Source organism: Zonotrichia leucophrys, unplaced genomic scaffold (genome assembly GCF_028769735.1).
Source record: "Zonotrichia leucophrys gambelii isolate GWCS_2022_RI unplaced genomic scaffold, RI_Zleu_2.0 Scaffold_360_52516, whole genome shotgun sequence".
NCBI classification, from domain to species: Eukaryota; Metazoa; Chordata; class Aves; order Passeriformes; family Passerellidae; genus Zonotrichia; species Zonotrichia leucophrys.
In genome coordinates, this window is record NW_026992565.1 from 8,138 (window position 1) to 30,419 (window position 22,282).

Genomic DNA, 22,282 nt, shown 5'->3' on the forward strand with positions numbered 1-22,282 from the left:
CAGACTGCATTTAGGGGGAGGCAGTGCCTCAAAACCAGGAGGGTTCATTTGTGAGGACCCCCCGGCCCCAGGGGGTTGGAAATATATGGGGGGGGACAGTTGTCCCAAAAGCAGAGACTGTGCCTTTTTGGAGTGAGACAAGGCATCCTTGAAAGACCACCCTAAAAGCAGCTCTGGCCATGTCTCGGTGGTGAGAGCACTGAGCATGGAAGGAACATGTCACAAGCGGCAAATGGACTTTCCGGGCGGTGCCGAAGTGACAAGGAAGCATCCGAGGTTTTCAGTGGAACAAGAAGGACTCCTTTTCCTCTTCATGAACTGCAGTTTGAGTATACTAAAGTGTCGTGCCGGGCTGGGCAGTTGGTATTTTTGAGAGAATGTATTGGATTGGGAAAGTCAGGGAGTGGGAGGAGGAAAAGTGGTTTTTGTAAGGTTTTCAATTTTTTTTTCTTTTCCTTATAGTCTTTCCTATTTTTTCCTGTAGTTTTAGGTAATAAAGTGTTATTTATGTTTAAGTTGGAGCCTGTTTTGCTTATTCCTGGTCACATCTCACAGCAGACACCAGGGTGAGGCATTTTCATGGGGGCACTGGCTCTGTGCCAGGCTCAAACCATGACATGGTGGGGAATGTTTCTGGCCACCCTGAAAATGTATCTATCAATACCAGTAAATACTGATACCCCCCTTTCCTTGCAAGTTCTGAAAAGTTGATTTGCCACTGCTGTACAGGCCCATGGCCTCTCCCAGTCTGACTGAGTTTCGGCTGGGGGGTATTTTGGGGTTAGTCTGGAGGCAAGGATCACATTGTCGGCTTACCTGAGTGATAGTGGCATATAAATTCCTGACAACGATACAACGATTCTTTCAATCAGATGTGTGTTCTAGAAAGCTTGTGGAAATTACTGCTTCAAAGTCAACACTTCATTTCAATGCACTCTGTATCACTGGCAGCCTTGGTCATTTTGAGAAAGGAGCCACACTCTATAAAAGGCTTTTAAGTAGTTAGGCCCTAGTGTGTTTTCTGGTGCCCTTCCTTCACTAGTAACCACGAAAATGGGAAGGGATTACTAGCTCTCTTTCAATGGTAGCCCACCCCTTGCAGTTGTACGTCTCTTTTGATTAGTACTATTGTATTATGGCTTACCTTCGAGGAAAATCTGTACCTCACCCTTTGCTGCTTTCTTTGCCTCTCCATCTGCCAGCTCATTTCTTTCCTCTAATTTTAAGCTCACTCTCTGGTGTGCCTTAATATGCTTTTTCAGGTCCTATTGAAGTGGGGAATTTTGAAGCCTTCAGGCACATGGACTATGTGAGCTTGAGTTTGAATGCAAAAATTTTCTGGCTGGCTTCGTGGATAGGGAGGCAAAAGAAGGCATCTCTTAGGCCTAAAACAGTGAACCAGGTTAGCTCAGGTGCGAAACAAGTTAGTAAAGTAAATGGATTTGCTACCACAGGGTATAAATTCTGTGTCATCTTATTAACAGCCCTTAATCCAGTACTATCAGTTTTTGGGCTGATTCCTTCCTTATCTTCCTTTTGAGGGTGCTACTCAGTTCTCACTGGTTGTGTTCTTTCCTTAAGTTTGATTACCATGGGGGGGCATCTTTCATTCTCCCTGGTACAGCAGAGGCCCATACCCTTGAAAACACTTATTTACTTATTCTAATATCTCCTTACTAAAATCTTTATTTCAGTGTCTGTTAATGTTAAGCCTAACCTCTTTATATCATTTGCTTCCAGAGTAACCTTTCTCATTTGAGAATGTTTAGCAAATTGAGCGAATTGTACAAAAGCTTTTAGGTACACATAGTGCACACGTTACTTTAAAGGTTTGCAAAAGTATGCCTTCTCAGACTGGCCAGTTGTTCAGTTGTTCCCCACACTACAACATAAACATTCTCCACAGGTACTAAAGCTTTATTTAAAACTGAATATATGGCCCTTGTATCGACTAAAATTCTTCCCTTTTGGGGAGGTCATCTTTATCCTCCCTCCCTTACCTTGGGACCTTAACAAATCATATGTATTCATTTTGCGAACTGTGATTGCTTTGCATTTCAGCATGATAATCTTTGTTTGACCTCATACATTGCTATCTTATGCTGTATGCTGAACAAAACATTTGATTTACTTTCTCTTTGCCTTGTTCTCCTTTTCAAGGGCCAAGACCAGAGGGCGGTCTGATCTCACAGTCTCTTTGCCATTCTGGGTGATTTCTTAAAACAAAAGACATTTCAGCATACAAAACCCCCATCCCATTTATCTTCCTATTTTAAAATAGTACTAACTGCAATGAAGTATTATAAATCTTTTTATTTTCTGGACTGCTCCTACTGGCAGCCTTCTCCCAGTGAGCCCCTCCCAAAAGCGGCAAATTTAGGAACCTCTTCGCTCTGGTCAGTTCTCATTACCTCTTTCTCCCTGCCCTATCTCGCTTCCCCTCAAACCTCTTTTCACAGGCCTTCACAGCAGTTTCCTCCTACACACATACAGCTCCAGGTGGCAGGTATCAGATATGATTCCCACACACAAGCTCTAAGACCTTAGGTTCTGAATCCGCTTGATCAGAAACCTCTAATTTGCACTCAGGTCATGTGCCCTGACGCTTATTAGAACTAGTGTTTCTCACAAACACCGCGCTGCAATAATACCTGCACATCCAGCTTTTGCCCACAGGTCATTCCCATGTTCCCTGGGGAGACAGGGCAGCCAGAGCTGTCCCTGTGCCCAGGGGACAGACACTGTCACCTCATGCAGCGTGCCAGCCTCTTCATGCACCAAAGGCTCCCCGAAATTGCCCACAAAGGCAGGCTATTCTGTTTGTTACAGAGAATTTTAAATCCCTACAGCAGACTATTCTCAGTCCAGACTTGATATGGTACCAGCTGAAGTCTCATTAACTAATTCATCTCTTCTATCTAAACTCTGTTTTACAAAATTAAGCACTGTGTCTACTTACACTTGTTTTACTGCCTTGCAAAAAAGGCTGTACTTGTCACAGCTGATGCCGAATTTTGCCCCAAAAGGCGAGAATAACTGCCTAAGAGACTCAGCTTAAGTCTACATAGGCAGGAGGTATTTATTGCGACGCGTCGGAGAAATCACAAAAGGGATTTCTAAGTATCCCGCAACAAAAGCAGGCCTTTTATACAGTTTTGGATGCAGGGTTACATCATAATCATGTCTTTGCATGCATATTCATGAGGGGCGTGGTGTAGGCGGAGCGTGGGCAGGGACATCTCTTTTGAGGATCATCTTGGTGGTCGTTCCGGTTGCCTTCATTGTGGGCGGGGGTCTCCTGATGAGTCTTCCTCCTTAAACTTTTGAACTCCTATCCTAATATGGCCAATTCCCGGTGTACTTGGCTTGGTCCCCATGGCTTGGCAAGGCTCTTAGGGTCAGTTTGACATTGTTGGCTCTGAACATGCTTAGCTCATCAATTCCCCTATCCCTATCTCTCTTTCCTGTCACATCAGCAGGATTTGATGAAACAAAGTACAGTAACGTCCTAGCTAGGAGGATGTCTGCCCTGAGGGCAAAGAGCCACGGGAGTTTACCGAACTTCTTATGACAAACATAAGAAGAATCCACCAGGATTGCTTTCGGGTTAATGAGTAACCTGGCGCACAGCACCATCAGCAATTCCTGAATGTGGATGGGGCGAACCCCCTTAAACATAACATGAGACCACCCGCCGGTGATATGGGATATGGCTCCAGCGTTAGGGGTCGCGTCAGTAGCTAACAGTGGAATGGGATAGGACTGTTTAGGATTGATTTTCAGTTTGTGACGCTGCCTAAGCATTTTGATCAATAATGCCCTATAGGTACCACTGAAAACAAAATTACGTTTTTGTGCACTAGCAAGATACATGGGTTGCAAAATGCTGATTGGAAAGGCAGTCTGGGGCTTCACAGCCGAAACTCTGATATGCCCACAGACACAGACACACATGTGCAACCCCCCCTTTTTATCCCAAATTCACTAGAGCCAAGGCTTGAATTGCTGTGAGGGGGAGAATTCTTGGAATTCCTTTAACTCGCTTTATCCTAGTTAAGCATAAATCACCGTACTATAGTTCTCCTGTGTAAAATGCTACTCTTGTTGCAACAAAATCTTAAAATCTCCACAAACACCACTATACAATCTGAGAATCAAATTACCACAATGCAGCAGAAGAAAATCACCACACAAAATCACTGGGAAAGGGCATATTTCTCAAAGTGCTCACTTTTCTCAACACAACACAGCATACCGTAATTCGGCATTTACTCACATCAATTTTTCCTGGACACAATCAAAATAACAGCACACAGTCTAGAGATCAAGTCCAAACATCCAAGGCAAAGGAACTCTCTGAGCTCATACTCACGGTTAACATGTACCAAATCTACACAAATCTACACAAATCACTACATTTAAACACAATAAATACCATCACTGACGTTCCTCCACTCGCTTCTCCGTGGGGCACTTCTCTCCCTGTCCCCGCAGCCTGCTGCAGCCAGCACCTCAGGCCTCACTCAGCTGCTTCAAACATGGGTAGTACTCACCCCCCGCACTGTAGGGCACTGTAGATTTACTCTCTTTTATATACCATACGCTTATACACTTGCACGATTAAAAACACAGTGCACTGACCACACAATGCATTGACCATACAGCAACACAGTGTCCGGACATCACACACACACACGCAAACAAAACACACACGGGCTCAGCTGTTCTGCTCTGTCAGAACAATGAACCCCAAATACACACATACACGGGTTCACCCGGCTCACCCTCAGAGCCACTAGCGGTTCTGCTCTATCAGAACAATGAACCCCCAATACACACAACAGGCTCACCCCCAGAGCCACTAGAGGTTCCGCTCTATCAGAACGATGAACCCCATCTCTAATACAGCTGCTCCATCAGCTGAACCCAGACGTCTCTGGGTGGTTTACTCCTTTGCTCTCCTTTGCTCTCCTTTCCCTCCTCCAGGGGCCCCTCAGTACATACCGTATCTTCCTCCGCAGGCCAGCAGGTCGTTGTCTGTCTCTGCAGGTGGCAAGCGAGACGAGCAGAGCCCCACCAGGAAAAAAAATCCTAGGGCTCGCCTTGGAGGTCCGTCTATCCCCCCTGCCCCTGCGGGGACAGAGAACTTCTGGCTGGCTCGCCAAAATGTTTTACGGAGAAAAGAAGAAACCTCACAACTTTATAAAAGTTGTAAAGCCCGGTATGCCTTTAATACGACGCGCGCCGGATGCAAGCCTCCCCAAAAGCCATGCGTACCCCTGAAGACCTCAGGTCTCTTTTTATCCCCCTTCCAAATGCATATGCATACAGTTTCACAATAAGTTCATACATATTCATTCTGCGTGACATTTATTGCCAGTTCTTCTTTATCAAAGGAATTCCTAGGTTGGGGGCAAATTGACCTCGTGGTAGTTTCTGTTTTTCTTTGGCTCCTTGCTGTCTCCGCCATGCGACTTTTCCTTATGCTTTGGCCTCACAGACTTTTCACCTCTCCTAGACACTTCACCTAATTCAGAATGGATCTCTACTCTGTCTCAGATGAGAGGTGAGAATCTGACTCCATGTTCTCAGAAAGCAGATTTATATTATATTATATTATATTATATTATATTATATTATATTATATTATATTATATTATATTATACTATATTATGCTTTTAAAAAACTATACTTTAGAAAAATAAGAATACACACAGAAGGCTTAACAAGAATGATAATGAAAACTCACTACTGACTCCTCTGAGTCTAATAGAGCTGAGGGTGATGGGTCATTAGGTTAAAACAATTCACATGTTTGGATAAACAATCTCCAGACCACATTCCAGAGAAGCAAAACACAGAGAACCTGAGGCTTCTCATCTTCCAAGGAGAAGAAATCCTGGCGAAGGGAGTTTTCAGAAAATATCACATTGACATTGCTACACTGCCAGACCTCATGGAACCAAGGGTCCAATGTGACAATGCAGGGCCTTGGGGAACCAAGGGGCATTGTGACACTGCAGGGGCCCAAGGATCCAAGGGACTTTGTGACATCAAGGGTCCCATGGAACCAAAGGGACATTGTGACACTGGGAGGCCTTATGGAACCATAGTGACACCAAGTTATCTGGAAGTGTGGACCTGCTGGAGGGTTGCAGGGCTCTGCACAGGGCCCTGGACAGGCTGGATCCAGGGCCTAAATCCAACAAGGTGAGGTTTAACAAGTCCAGGTGCTGGGTCCTGCACTTTGGCCACAACAACCCCTGCAGCACTACTGGCTGGGGACAGAGTGGCTGGACAGCAGCCAGGCAGAAAGGGACCTGCAGGGACTGATGGACAGCAAGCTGGACAGGAGCCAGCAGTGTGCCCAGGTGGCCAAGAAGGGCAATGGCTCCTGGCCTGGATCAGGAATGGTGTGGCCAGCATGAGCAGGGCAGGGATTCTTCCCTTGTGCTCAGCACTGCTTGGGCAGCACCTCGAGTGCTGTGTGCAGTTCTGGGCCCCCCAGTTAAGGAAGGAAATGGAGGAGCTGGAGCATGTCCAGAGAGGGGCAACAAGGCTGGTGAAGGGTCTGGAGCACAAGTCCTGTGAGGAGTAGCTGAGGGAGCTGGGGTTGTTTATCCTGGAGAAAAGAAGACTCAGGGGAGACAAGGCGGTGTCAGGGCACAGGTTGGACTTGATGATCTCCAAGGTCTTTCCCAACCTTGCTGATTCTGGGATTCTCTGAAACCACCCCTGCAGCAGTTGCAGGATGAGCCCTGGGTCTCCTCTTCAGAAGCTCCATCAGCCCAGGTCCCTCAGCTTCTCCTGACAGCCCCAAAGCCCATCCTGTTTGTCCTGCAGAGCCTCTGCAGCTCCTCCTCACTGCCCAGAACAGGGAGCCTCAGAGCCAGACACAGCAGCCCAGATGTGCCCCCCTGGTCTGGGGTGCCTCTGGCAAGGAAGAAGCACCAGGCACTGCAGGAGCCTGCAGACAATTCCTGCAGCACTTGTAGGATGATCCTGCTCCCCAAGGGACTTTCCCATGGGGCAAAGTCAGGAACTGCAATAGGGAGTGGGGCCAGAGAGGAAAGGGCAAACAGGGATGGGCTGTTTGCAGGGCAGGAAAAAAGGCTGGGCAATGGGAAGAAATCTGAACAAGGAAGAGTAAAGAAAGCAAAGGTGAAGCCAAGGAAATGCTCAGGGCAGTTTGGGGGTTGCTGCCAGGCAGCCCTGGCTCTGAGCAACAGTGTCTGCAGTGGGACAGGAAAGTCCCAGATGATGGGAACAAACTTTCTGGCTGAGTGCAGAGGCCACGACGAACCTGAGTGGTTTCCCTGGTGTCCCCCAGCCCTTGCTGGCCCCAGGGGCTGATGGCATTTGTACTCCCTCAGGTTCATGTCCCCACAGCAACAGCATGGGGGTGCTCCCCCTGCTGTGTGCAATGCAAACAGGGGCTGCTGAGGCAGTGCTGCCGTGTCTGTGCCTGCAAGGATGGGGCACCTGTGTGAGCTGGGGAAGAGGCCAGGGCTGCAGAGGGGGGATGTTGTTGGCAGCTCCATGAGGACGCTCTGGGACGCTGCCCTGGGCTGTGCCGCACACTGGGGATGGATCAGCCCCTGCTCTGCTGCTCCTTCCGTTCACTCCCAGGGCCCTTGCAGAGCCCCAGCCATGCTGTTTGCCCTCAGCCTGCCCACGGCCAGCCTGGGGCTGCTCATGGGGCTTTTCTGTGCTGAGCATTGGCCTGGCCGTGTTCTTGAGAGAGCCTGGGAAAGGAGCCTGGAGCCCCCAGGCCCTGGGCTGAGGCGTCAGCGCTGCCCCAGCAGTGCCCATGGCCTGTCCCTGCTGCAGCCCTGGCACTGCCACCCTCAGGGCTGTGCCCGGCCCCGAGAGCACCCAGGCCCTACGGCAACACGAGGGCCACCAGGGCAGCGAGGCAGGGCCACGGCAGCAGCACTGGCAACATCAAGTGCTGCTGCTGCTGGGCACAGCTGCTGGGCCAGCACTGATCTGCCCCCAGCTCTGCACACAGACATTGCTGCTGCAGCTCCAGAGAAGGAACAAAACGGCATCTCTGGTAGAAACTCTGCTGGGAGATCATTTAGTTCATTTACAGCCCATGAGAGCACAGCTCCTCATAGAAACAGGCTGTGGGTCACAGTAAAGGAGAATGGAAGCAGAATGAGAAATGGCACAAAAAATGGCATCACTTTGTAGAAAATATTTTAAAATTAAAACAAAGATAAAGATCCTCCAAAATGAAACTAACAAGAAGTATTGAAGATTACTATTATTACAAGTGATTGGCAGAAATGGGCCAGTAGTTTAATGTTTCTGAAAGCATCCAGTAGACAGTGCCCACATGGACTCCTTGAGCTCCTGGTTCCTCTGGCTGTAGATGAGGGGGTTCAGGGCTGGAGGCACCACTGAGTACAGAACTGACAGGGTCAGATCCAGGGATGGGGAGGAGATGGAGGGGGGCTTCAGGTTGGCAAAAATGGCAGTGCTGATGAACAGGGAGACCACGGCCAGGTGAGGGAGGCAGGTGGAAAAGGCTTTGTGCCGTCCCTGCTCAGAGGGGATCCTCAGCACGGCCCTGAAGATCTGTACATAGGTGAAAACAATGAACACAAAACAACCAAAAGCTAAGGATGCACCAACCACAATGAGCCAAAGTTCCCTGAGATAAGATTTGGAGCAGGAGAGTTTGAGGATCTGGGGGATTTCACAGAAGAACTGGCCCAGGGCATTGCCTTGGCACAGAGGCAGGGAAAATATATTGGCTGTGTTCAACAGAGCATTGAGAAAGCCACTTGCCCAGGCAGCTGCTGCCATGTGGGCACAAGCTCTGCTGCCCAGGAGGGTCCCGTAGTGCAGGGGTTTGCAGATGGACACGTAGCGGTCGTAGCACATGATGGTCAGGAGAGAAAACTCTGCTGAAATGAAAAAGACAAACAGAAAGAGCTGTGCAGCACATCCTGTGTAGGAGATGTTCCTGGTGTCCCAGAGGGAATTGTGCATGGCTTTGGGGACAGTGGTGCAGATCATGCCCAGGTCGCTGAGGGCCAGGTTGAGCAGGAAGAAGAACATGGGCGTGTGCAGGTGGTGGCCGCAGGCTACGGCGCTGATGATGAGGCCATTGCCCAGGAGGGCAGCCAGGGAGATGCCCAGCAAGAGGCAGAAGTGCAGGAGCTGCAGCTGCCGCATGTCTGCCAATGCCAGCAGGAGGAAGTGCCTGATGGAGCTGCTGTTGGACATTTGCAGCCCTATGTATGGTAATTTATAAAGGATTAACACCTGTCAGAGAAGGAAATGGCAGTTCCAGATTGGACATTTCTTTACTCTGGGAATCATGGACTGTTAAATGAAGACTTGAATAACTGGACCAATTTTTTGAGTCAATCCTATGTTTTTTATTTAGAATTCCCTCAGAATTACTTCTCTTCCTGAGGGAAAATTTTCCTTAACTTTATTTGAGTTTGGGTTTGTGCTGCTTAGTTACTCCCTGCTCTTCAGCATTGCTCTCAGCCTGAACAGTGTGGAGCTCAGAGGGAAAAATGGGCTCCCTGTGCCCCAGTGCAGTCAGACTTCCTGGAATCACACAGGTTCCCTTTGTTCCTTTAACCACTCTCTATTTCAGCATAATCACACTTTAAACTTTCTTGAAAAGTAAAGTGGACTTAGTGAATTCTCCAGTTTAAAACTAATTTTCTCCATACCCTTTCCTCTTACCCTGTGCAGCTAGACAGGATGGGATATCAAGGGTTGCTTTGGCTCTCTGCTGCCTGGAGTTGTGCCTACTGGAAGCTGTTTCTCTCTATCCAAGCCTTGTCCCTGCCAGTGCTGCCAGAGCCCAGCCCAGCCCTGGGGGCTCAGCTGTGCCCTGCAGACCCCTCCCAGCACAGGGCACTGCCCAGGGGCATCTCCCTGGCAGCAGAGCCTTAAGGACAGGCCGGAAAAACAGAGATGCTGCAAGCCAAGGTGCTGCTGCTGCTGTCTGTAGGGAGAGGAGGCTGAGGAGGCACTTTCTGAGGAAGATCTGAGGCACATCTGCTGATGCCCAGGCTGACAGTGCAGGAGTCTCAGTGACACAGCCAAAGCTGACAGCCCCTTTCCCTTCTCTTTAGGAGAAAGCTGAGAGCAGCCCTGGCCATGCAGCACCATCTCCACAGCAGGAGGAATCTGCCCTGATGGGGGTTGCTCCTTCCACCTCCAACTTCTCCCCTGCAGCGTCCATGGGGAGCTGCCAGGCAGGCTGAGAGCTGCCCCTGGCAGGTGGTACATGCCCTGGGCTGGCCAAGAGCTGTGATGGCTGCAGGAGCTGCTCTGCAGGACAGCCCTGGGCAGCCCTGGCTGCAGCCCCAGCTTCAGTCCCTGCACCGGTCCCTGACAGCAGGAGCCGTCCTGCCGTGTCCCTCTGATGGTGCCCATGGCAGCCCCGCTCTGCAGCACATCCTCCTGCTGCTCCTCCTGTGCCAGAGAGAAACTGGGAGAGTCCTCCTGACACATCCCCCAGGCTGTGGGGTGTGCTGGCTTCAGGAGATCCCTCCAGGAGCACAGGGGATATTGCCCTGCACTCACACACTCACCATGCACAGGGCTCTGAAGATCTTTCCCCAAGTGAAGTCTCAGCTCAATGTCTTCCCAATCCTGATTGCCTTCAGCCTGTCTCTGCCTGGCTCCTGTCCCCTCAGTGCCTGCAGGCAGAGCCCTCAGCCCTACTGGGCTGGGAGAGGAGCTGGCCCTGGGAAGAGCTGTTCCTTTAAAGCTCAGCAGCACAGACACAGCGCAAGGACTTTAATGAGCCCCTCATGGGTTTGGTGTTGTTTACATCAGACTCAGTACCTGAGAGAGCGTTTTAAATAACTTCTCAAGAACTCAAAGTTAAATTGAAATTCGAAAGTTTCTAAAAGTTTAATAAGTCTCTCTGAGAAAGTGTCCCCAGGTTCCAGTTAGAGCAGAACACTGGAGGCAGTGATGACAGCTGGGGACAAACAAGGCAAAGATGTCTCTGGTGCTGAGCAAAGCTGGATGTGTTTGAGGAATGACAAGGGCCAAGGGCTGAGCCCCAGCCCCTGGCCAGGCAGATCCTGTCCCTCCCTCCTTGCTCAGGGCTCTTGCCGGGATGGGCACTGGCATATGGGGATTGGCAATGCCAGGGGCAGGAGCATGGGGCGGCCCCTGCCAGGCTGCTGAGCAGGGACAAGGAGGCAATGAGGCCCCAGGCCTGCAAGGGTCACTTGTCTCCTGCTCCTTCCTCAGTGCTTTCCTTTTTATGGAAAAGAATCCTCTCTCCTTCCCAGGCACCCATTGTGGGAAAACAGGACTCCCATACTACTAACCAGTATGGTTAAGCAGAAGCCATTTATTGTTTACATAATGCACTTATTCATTCATTCTAACCCTACTGCATACACTGATCACGCTCTTCTTCATTGGTGCCTCTCTCTTGTCCTTGTGTTCTGCACACACTTCTCAGAGTGTGTGACTTGTTACAGTTCAGGTGGTTCACAGCCCTTTGTTATTGAGTTCTTGCAGTCCTGGTATTTTGTTTCTCAGCCTTTTCTTTCTTCATTTAGCACAGTTTATGTCTTAGTAACCTTGATGAATTCCAGAGGGCTCTGATAAGAACAAGCAATATGGCTGCTGCACAATGTGGCCCAAGTTGTTCAGATACATTGCTAGAATTCCCCCTTCTTGCACCAGCCAAACCCTTTTCACTGTATTCTCTACCAAGCAGGTCACCAATTTCACTATGCGTGGAATAGCACAAAGCAATATAAAAATAACTACTAGTAATAACAAAGCTTCCTTTAAGATATCTTTCAATCATCCAGTTATTCCCCATTCCTCAAACCATTCATCCAAGCCCCAATCATTCATTGTCGATTTCTTCATGTTGTCTTCTAGTTGTTTGAGTTTCCTGTGAATGGAAGAGAGGTTCATAAAACACATTCCTTCAAAATTCTCACACCTGTGCCCATGTGCTAACAGCAAAAAATCTATAGCAGCTCTATTTTGTAGTGCGCCATGTCTAATAATTTTTAAATCAGTGAGCATTTGATTTAAAATAGCTGAACTTGTTTCCACTGTGGGAATCCACAAAATCAGAGGGTTTTGGGAAAGCTGCAAAAGGCAGGCCTCAGAGACAGCAGAACTGTGATTAGAGCTAAGCAGTAGCCATGAGATAGATCAGCAGAAAAATTATTTAAAAAGTAGAAAAGCAAGGACAAATAGAACAATTGTCTGTGTATTAACACTTGTGTAGAATAACTCCCTAAGATACAGAAAAGTTTTTCTAGCAAGGTATTAGGAAGTTTGAAGCTTAATAATGGAGCTCTGTGCATTGTGTTTTAAGGCTTACAAGCAGGTATTGTATTCAAAATAAGCAAGCATTGTTTTAACCAAAGGTACCTGTGCTTATAGTGGTTGGATAGAACTGCTGTCAATATGCTTTTGCTTTGTGTGATTGGTCAAAAACTTATAAATTAAGTTGTACTATTAAGTTCTTGGTTTGCTGCTTGGGATGCGAGCTGCTGGCATCTTCGCATTGTCACAACCATGTAATGAGACTGATGCTGAAAAATTAAACAGCTCAAGACACATTCCACAGCAGTCCCATCCTGTTTGTGGTTTGTAAATAGCCCCCGGCTCTCTCCCTTCAAAGGAGAGACTGTGCAAAATACTTAACGTTATTTGAATTTCATGAATTCTAATATGATATATATTTCATTAATTGCTCTCAAAAAGAACCAAACTCCCCTATCTTAAGGCACTTTCATAACACCATGTACACACTCCTCAAAGAAAGACCTCCAGTACTTGACCAGAATCATGAATCTAAAATTATTGAAAGGCCATAACCTCTCATTACGTGGGGGACAGAATATGCTTGTGTTTCTACAGATACAGGACCCCGTGGATTCCCAGAAGATTTATCAGTCCCTACGTAGACCACAGATCCGAAGACGACCCCTCAAATGAACACAAAGTCAGCTCCCTCTCCCACCATGCCACAGAAGCAGCTTTCTCTTGGAGATGAAGATAAAAGAAATTCATATATTTAAACATTGTGACAAGGACACTCATCGCATGTAGACATATCCCATTGATAACGTCCATGTCAATCTCAAATGCAGACACACTCCTCCCTTTTCCATCCCTCTACCAGTGACCATTTATCCCTACCCCTCCCTCTTTCCCCTCTTGAAACTACTCCTTTTACCCTTCCTCAAACTTTCCTTAAAAAAGAGAAGGGAGAGATTGGGCGGAGTTGGTAAGAACTATAGGGGGAACTTAAGAATATTTAAGGATGTCTTAAAATAAGTCAACTAATGTGTGTTTTTACCATCCACAAGTGAAAACTACCCAGTGGGAAAGAAGAAGTATGATTCTTTCTGCCATATCCTCCAGGGCACCCTGCAGGAGTACTGGTGCCATCGTTGCCATCTTTATTGTTACCAGTCTTTATCAGCGCGCTCATCCGTATCCAAGTGCCCACCAGCTGGATCGTCCCTCAGCCAAAACAAAACATCTGGGTTACTTTGGTGTCATTAAAGCAAGACAATCTTTGCATGGCCATGGGAAGTGTAGACGATCCGCTCTTAACATGCCTGGTGGGAGTCTCCCCGTCACCAAATGACTGCCCGTACATAGATATGAAACCCAGCCCCTTGGACACCTGGGACAAATGGATGACGATCCTCCCACACCATGTCTCCACAGGATTTGCTTTTCCAGGCTCAGGATGGTGTTATGGGCAGTGGTGTGAGGCACAGGGTAGGTTTCCAACCATCCAGTGGTGGCTTCCACCATGGTCAGCATGTAGTGCATTCCTTGGCGTGTCTGGGGCAGTGTGATGGAGTCAACCTGCCAGGCCTCCCCATACTTGTACTTGCACCACCGCCCACCATACCAGAGGGGCTTCACTCACTCGCTCGGCCTGCTTGATGGCAGCACACGTCTCACAGTCATGGATAACCTGAGAAATACTGTCCATGGTTAGATCCACCCCTCGGTCTTGTGCCCACTTACATGGGGAATCTCTGCCCTGATGGCCTGAGACATCATGGGCCCATCGAGCTGGGAACAACTGCCCCTTATGTTGCCAATCTAAGTCTATCTTTGGCACCTCTATCTTTGCAGCCTGACCTACCTGCTCATTGTTTTGGTGCTCATTGGCTCTACTCTTGGGGACATGGGCATCTACGTGGTGAACATTAACAGCTAGATTTTCTACCCAAGAGGCAATGTCTTTCCACTCATCAGCACCCCAGACTGGTTTTCCCCTATGCTGCCAGTTGGCCTTTTTCCACCTTTCCAGCCAACCTAACAGAGCATTGGCAACCATCCACAAATCAGTATAAAGGTAGAGCTTTGGCCACTTCTCTCTTTCAGCAATGTCCAGGGACAGCTGAACGGCTTTGAGTTCCTCAAGTTGACTTGATCCACCTTCTCCTTCAGTAGCTTGTGCAGCCTGTCGTGAGGGGCTCCATACGGCTGCTTTCCACTTCCACTTCATCCCTACAATGTGATAGGAAACATCAGTGAAAAGAGCATGGTGTGCTTCCTCTGCTGGTAGCTAATTGTATGGTGGAGCTTCTTTAGCCTTGTCACTTACTCCGGATTCTCTTCATCAGTGAGACCAAAGTTCTCACCTTCCAGAAAGTTTGTAATTATCTCTAAAACACCAGGGTGATTCAGCTTCCCAATACAGGCATGCTGTGTGATGAGGGCAATCCATTTGCTCCATCTGGGGTCAATGGTGTGGTTGTTAGTGGGAACCTTTCCTTTAAACATCCACCCCAGCACTGATATTCAGAGTGCCAGGGAGGACTTGTGCTTCTGTACCAGTCAACTCTGAGTGTGACCATGGTCACAAGGGTTGCAGGTGAAGAGAGAGGCGAGAATGTTGACCTCATGTTTAGAAGGCGTGATTTATTATTTATGATATATATATATATCATTATGACTATACTAAAAAGAAATAGAAGGAAAAGTTCTCAGAAGGCTACCTAAGCTAAGAACAGAAAAGAATGAATAACAAGAGCAAGACCCAGCTCTGCCATGAGTGGTCAGTAAATCCAAACATCCACAGGAGACCAATCACGGATCCACCTGTTGCATTCCACAGCAGCAGATAACCCTTGTTTACACTTTGTTGCTGAAACTTCTCAGCTTCAGCCGGAAAATATCCTAAGAAAGGATTTTAATGAAAAGATGTCTGTGACATCTGAGGCCCCTTGAACTACTTCATAGGTGGCCAAGATTTCCTTCTCTGTGGGAGTGTAGTTGGCCTCAGACCCTCTGTAGCTTCAGCTCCAGAATCCCAGTGGTTGGCCTCGAGTCTCCCCAGGCACCTTCTGCCAAAGGCTCCAGGACAAGCCATGGTTCCTGGCTGCAGAGTAGAGCACGTTCTTCACCTCTGGTCTTGTCCTGACTGGGCCAAGGCTACTGCATGAGCAATCTCCTGCTTGATCTGGACAAAGGCTTGTTGCTGCTCAGGGCCCCACTGGAAATTGTTCTTCTTGCGGGTGACCAGGTAAAGAGGGCTCACGATCTGCCTGTAGTCAGGAATATGCATCCTCCAAAAACCTATTGCACTCAGGAAAGCTTGTGTCTCTTTCTTATTGGTGGGTGGAGACATTGCTGTGATCTTGTTGATGACATCTGTAGGAATCTGACACCGTCCATCTTGCCACTTCACTCCCAGGAATTGAATCTCACGAGCTGGTCCCTTTACTTTGCTCTTTTTAATGGTGAAACCAGCTCCCAGGAGGATCTGGATAATTTCCTTCCCTTTCTCAAACACTTCCGCAGCTGTGTTCCCCCACACAATGATGTCATCAAGATACTGCAGATGTTCTGGAGCCTCACCCCTTTCTAGTGCAGTCTGGATCAGTCCATGGCAGATGGTGGGGCTGTGCTTCCACCCCTGGGGCAATCGGTTCCAGGTGTACTGCACTCCCCTCCATGTGAAAGCAAACTGAGGCCTGCATTCTGCTGCCAGAGGGATGGAGAAAAATGCATTGGCAGTGTCTATAGTGGCATACCACCTTGCTGCCTTGGACTCAAGCTCATACTGGAGCTCTAATATGTCTGGCACGTCAGCGCTCAGTGGTGGAGTCACTTCATTCAATGCACGGTAGTCCACAGTCAATCTCCATTCTCCTCCAGACTTTCGCACAGGCCAAATGGGGCTGTTGAAGGGTGAGTGGGTCTTGCTGCCCACCCCTTGGCTCTCCAGCTCTTGGATCATCTTATGGATGGGGATCACAGCATCTCGAGTGGTTCTATACTGCCATCGATGCACTATGGAAGTGGCAATTGGCACTCGTTGCTCTTCTCCCGTCAGGCATCCTACTGCAGATGGATTCTCAGACAACCCAGGCAAGGTGTTCAATTGCTGGATGCCCTCTGTCACTGCAGCTGCTATCCCAAATGCCCATCTGAGTCCTTTTGGGTCTTTGAAGTACCCACTTCGAAGGAAGTCCATGCCGAAAATACATGGGGCCTCTGGGCCAGTCACAATAGGATGCTTCTTCCACTCATTTCCCGTTAGGCTCACATCAGCTTCCACCAAACTGAAATCCTGGTATCCCCCTGTCACACCAGCAATAGAAACAGACTCTGTCCCCACATGTCTTGATGGAATTAATGTGCATTGCGCACCAGTATCAACCAAAGCTTTGTACTCTTGTGGTTCCCATGTGCCAGGCCAATGAATCCACACAGACCAGAAGACACGATTTTCCCTGGCCTCTACCTGGCTAGAGGCAGGGCCCCTCTAAGCCTGGTTATCCTTCTTTCCCTGGGTGTATGTTTTGGATGTTCCTTCAAGGGGATCAGACATGTCATCATCATCATACGTGGCCGTTCGGCTACGGGCAACTGGACCTGCTTTCCTCCTGGTGGCTTCCTTCAGTTCACGCACCCGTCATGCCAGAACAGAGGTAGGTTTCCTATCCCACCTTCTCATGTTTTCCCCACAATCACGCAGGTAGAGCCACAGCTCAGCTCGTGGGGTGTACCTTCTCTCACCATCTGGGAAACGTCTGCCTTGGGTACCAGAACCTCAGATCTGTACTGCTGAAATTTGGAGAAGGTCTTCTTTAATCTCCTCTCTAAGCTTCTTATGGTTCTCCTCTATCTTATCCTCTAAGTTCTGCAGACGTGTTTCTACCACTGCGATTCTGGCATGTGTCAGGCCATGCATCTGCATATGCTCAGAGCTTCCTTGCCATGTCAAGCACAGTCTCACCCCTCTCATCCCTCTTCATGATTGCTAAGGCAGAAGCATATTCATGTGGCCCAAGTCGTACGAGTTTTCGCCACATCACAGACGTGCATGGTACTAAGTCTGGGTTCCTAGTTGTTACATCATCTGAGAAGATAATCTCTGCCACTGCCATTTCTCTCAGGCGTTGGATCCCTTGCTCTACAGTCTTCCACTGAGTTGGTTGCATATTAAGACCATCTGCGCACAGGTATCTTCGTGCAACAATGTCCAAGACCTGTGCCCAGAGGCTGTGTGGATTAGCCCTTCTCATCATTTCTTGGTCTATGACAGGATTCTGTGACAGGGATCCCAAATGCCTGGCTTCAGTGCCGTCCAGAATTGTAGCCTCGCCTGCAGCATCCCAGAGAAGGACCAGCCAACAAATTATGGATTCATCAGGTTGTTGGGTTCAATCCTTCCTTAGGCCATCAAGGTCCTTCAGGGAAAAGGACTCAGTATTTGCATCTGATCTTGCACCTGCTGCTTTGACTCCTGATTTTATGTCAGGAGGCATTGAGGTTCCTTCTCCTTCATCATCATCATCATCATCCACTGGTCGATTAGTTTTTTCTGTGCATTTCCCACTTCTAGTGCTGGTAGCAACAGCCATGGGTTTAGATGCTGGCTTAGGCTCACTGTCTGGTCTGGCTGCTGGCTTCGAGCCTGAGCTGTTGGCTACAGCTTGAGTGACTGGGATAGCTGATTTATCTCCCTGCCCCCCTGCCTCATTCTGCTGCCCTACACTATCTAACAAAGTGCGATAAGCCTAGGCCAGGGCCCAGCTTATTTGCAATTAGCCTTTTCTCCTTAGAATAGTCATGGCACTTCTCTTTTAGGTATTTCCCCACTTCAGCTGGGTTCTGAATTTGTTCCCGTGGAAAATTCCAGTCTACAGGATCAGAAAATTCCTTCAGTGTTTGGCCTATATTTTCCCATTCTCCACACCACTCAGGATTTTTCACGCCTGCATCTGCATCTGGGTCAGGGGTCTCACCAGCTCCTCTGGATATCTCAGCCCTCATTCTAGAGAAGCTGCAGACCATATAGAGGAAGCTTGCCAGATTAAATACCAGAAAGATGGTCTCTTTAACATTCAGGGGAAACTGAACATTCTCAAAAAGTGACATAACCGATCCAAAGGAGAAGAAGGAAAGGGAAGGCCGGAAAGTCTTATTCTCAGCTCCTCCTCTAACAAACTGGATGCATAACCATAGCCATGCACCATTCATACCTGGAGCAGACCCCACCATGTTTATAAACTTCTTGCAAATCATTGCCACCAAGCCCAGCAGGATAGCTATTCTGGTCACTGCCCCTCTGATGTAAAAACTACGTATTAGGGACAATACTAAAGCTATTTCTGGATAAGAAAATAAACCTAGGGACCACAGAGGTATTAAAATCTCAACAATCCCTAGGGACCAGAAGTGCATGCAAACCTTCACCCCAATAGACATTATGAATTCAAAAATCATGGCTATTAGCTGATTTAAATGAACACAGAGTAATGGAAACCAAAATGCAATCAAAACATTGTTTTTCCAGTCTCTCGAGCCCCCAGGATGGGCACCGATATTTTGTCCTGGTTTAGGGCAAATTTGGTAGAGAATCTCCAAAGGAGGGCCCCTCCAGAAGGCAAACCCACACGACCCCTCCCCCCAACCATTTCGGGAAGAATTCCTCAGAGAGAAGTGGAAAGAACCTGTTTATTTGACAGGCACAGCACCCCCCAGCACACAAAATGAACAGCACCGGATGACACCGCTCTGAAAAAGGTGACAAAATCAGAAATTCTCTTGCAGGGGTGGTTGCTCTGTTCTCAGTCCATCTGGCACTGGGCAGCTGCTGCAGGCCAAACGGTGCAAACCCTCAGTGTTCCCAGGTCCCAGTCCGGAGCAGGTTCGAGATGATCGAAGAAAAAGGAGAGGAGAAACAGACCAGGAAGGAATTTGGACTGTTCGGCTAGAACTAGCTAATAAGCAGAAGCAAAAGCAAAAGCGAGAGCAGAGAGACAGCAAGCAAAGCAGAAAAGCCAAAAGCAAAAAGCGAATATAGCCCTATGTACTGCCCGTCTCTGTGTCCCTGATAAGAGAAACCCAAACAAAACTTTCACTCTTCAGAAACAGTCTTAAAAGCACAGAACATTTTAATGGGGATGCAAGCATCATAACATCACCGCAGGACAATGTCCAAATTCAATTATATCGAAGGATGATTCCTGTATGAAATCTGCCAGAACAGAAAGCTCTGGGCGGCCTTGGAACCTTGGCAGTCACCTCTCATCTGCTTTCAAAACACTGGGGGGCTGTGCTTTTCTTTCCAGGGAAAAATGATCTTTGAAGAGCAAATATCCATAGCTAAAATTGGGAATCTGCCTCCAAAATTCCTTATATCCAATGATAGCTCCCAGACAAAAGCTTCCAGGACTGTCTAGGTTCCCTTGCCTTCCTTAGGGTGAGCTCTCATCTGCCTGTGAAACACTGGGGCCCTGTGCTTTCCTTCCTATGGAAAAGAACTGTCCTTCTTGTCCAGATGTCCATGGAAAAAACTGGGATTTGGCCTCCCAAATTCCCTCTATGCAAGGATTGGTCCAAGACAAATGTTCCCAAGACAAACAGGTCTGGCTGGCCTTGGCCTCCTTGGGGCTGCCTCTAATCAGCCTCTGAAACACTGGGGCTCTGCCCTTTCCTTCCTGTGGAGAAGAACTGTCATTCTGGTCCGGGCACCCATGGCTGAAATGGAATTCCACCTCCAAAACTCCCCAAATATCCAAGGGCTGATTTCAGACAAAAGCTGCAAGGACAGACAGGTCTGGCTGGCCTTGGCCTCTGGTGAGTGCCTCTGATCTGCCTTCAAAACCCTGGGGCTCTGTGATTTCCTTCCTGTAGAAAAGAACCGTCCTTCATGTCCAGGCACCCATGGCCTCAAGCACATGAGCACTGTACAGGGACAGAGGAGCTCTGTGCTCAGTGGAATGGAGACTTAGGACAGCAGAGGAGAGGCCAGGGAGGGTCTGAAGGGTGGTTTCAGAGATGGTGGATCCTTCTGACATAGCAGACAACAGCCAGAAAAAGAAAAGAATCAATGATAAAGCTGGGGAGTCTGGGTCTCCCAGCTGGGGAGGACCAGACTGGGAAAAAAAGAGAAAGGGATTTCCTTCCCAGGGCAGGACTGTGGTGCAACACTTCCCCCAGAAGGAGTTTGGGTCAGCCCAAGGCTCTCTGTGGGCAGGCAGAAGCAGGCAGGAGGCAGAGCTGTCAGCAAAGGAAGGGCCCAGCCAGGTGCGGCAGCCAGGGGATGCCGACAGCCTGCAGGGACAGAGGCGCAGGGCAGGGACACCGTAGCACAGCCTGGGCTGCACAGGGCACAGGGATGGGCAGCAGCTGCAAGACAGCCCTGCCAGAGCCAACTTGGGCAGCACTTTGGCCATGGCTGCTGGCCTGGGCCTGAGGCAGGAGCAGGAGACAAGTGACCCTTGCAGGCCTGGGGCCTCATTGCCTCCTTGTCCCTGCTCAGCAGCCTGGCAGGGGCCGCCCCATGCTCCTGCCCTTGGCATTGCACATCCCCACATGCCAGTGCCCATCCCGGGAAGAGCCCTGAGCAAGGAGGGAGGGACAGGATCTGCCTGGCCAGGGGCTGGGGCTCAGCCCTTGGCCCTTTGCATTCCTCAAACACATCCAGCTTTGCTCAGCACCGGAGACACCTTTCCCTTGCTTATCCCCAGCTGTCATCACTGCCTCCAGGGTTCTGCTCTAACTGGAACCTGGGGACACTTCCTCAGTTGTGCTCTTTAAGGGGACCCATTAAAACTTCAAGAAAGTTCGGAGTTTCAATTTAATTTTGAGTTCTTGAGAAGTTTTTTGAAGACTCTCTCAGGGACTGAGTCTGATGTAAACTACACCAAATCCCCAAGAGTCTCATTAAAGTCCTTGTGCCGTGTCTGTGCTGCTGAGCTTTAAAGGAACAGCTCTTCCCAGGACCAGCTCTTCTCCCAGCCCAGCAGGGCTGAGGGCTCTGCCTGCAGGCACTAGGGGACAGGAGCCAGGCAGAGACAGGCTGAAGGCAATCAGGATTGGGAAGACATTGAGCTGAGACTTCACTTGGGGAAAGATCTTCACAGCCCTGTGCATGGTGAGTGTGTGAGTGCAGGGCAATGTCCCCTGTGCTCCTGGAGGGATCTCCTGAAGCTGACCCAGGACAGGACTGATGTGCCTGTAAGGATGGCTCTGCTGCCGTTTCTGCTTTGGGGGAGCTTTTGCAGAAGAGCAGGGCTGCCCTGGGCACCGTCAGAGGGACAGGGCAGGACGGCTCCTGCTGCCAGGAACGGCTGCAGGGGCTGAAGCTGGGGCTGCAGCCAGGGCTGCCCAGGGCTGTCCTGCAGAGCAGCTCCTGCAGCCCTCAGGGCTCTTGGCCAGCCCAGGGCATGTGCCACCTGCCAGGGGCAGCTCTCAGCCTGCCTGGCAGCTCCCCATGGACGCTGCAGGGGAGTTGGAGGTGGAAGGAGCCACCCCCATCATGGCAGATTCCTCCTGCTCTGGAGATGGAGCTGCATGGCCAGGGCTGCTTTCAGCTTTCTCCTAAAGGGAAGGGAAAGGAGCTGTCCGCTTTGGCTGTGTCACTGAGACTCCTGCACTGTCAGCCTGGGCATCAGCAGATGTGCCTCAGATCTTCCTCAGAAAGTGCCTCCTCAGCCTCCTCTCCCTACAGACAGCAGCAGCAGCACCTTGGCTTGCAGCATCTCTGTTTTTCCGGCCTGTCCTTAAGGCTCTGCTGCCAGGGAGATGCCCCTGGGCAGTGCCCTGTGCTGGGAGGGGTCTGCAGGGCAGAGTTGAGCCCCCAGGGCTGAGCTGGGCTCTGGCAGCACTGGCAGGGACAAGGCTTAGATAGAGAGAATCAGCTCTCAGTAGGCACAAGTTCAGGCAGCAGAGAGCCAGGCCAACCCTTGGTATCTCATCCTGTCCAGCTGCACAGGGAAAGAGAGAAGGTTTTGGAGAAAATAATTTTTAAACTGGAGAATTCAAAAA

The 22,282-nt window shown here is 49.3% G+C and overlaps 1 protein-coding gene across 1 annotated transcript; it reads right to left on the reverse strand.

The window, feature by feature from the left end:
- Window positions 1–8,305: 8,305 nt before the first annotated feature.
- On the reverse strand, window positions 8,306–9,238 carry LOC135441590 (olfactory receptor 14A16-like). The gene has a single exon (XM_064701149.1). The coding sequence runs from the start codon at window positions 9,236–9,238 to the stop codon at window positions 8,306–8,308; it is 933 nt and encodes a 310-aa protein (XP_064557219.1).
- Window positions 9,239–22,282: the final 13,044 nt, after the last annotated feature.

Coding starts and splice junctions, on each gene's coding strand:
- LOC135441590 (XM_064701149.1), bottom strand. CDS start 9,238: ATGTCCAACAGCAGCTCCATCAGGCACTTCCTCCTGCTGGCATTGGCA.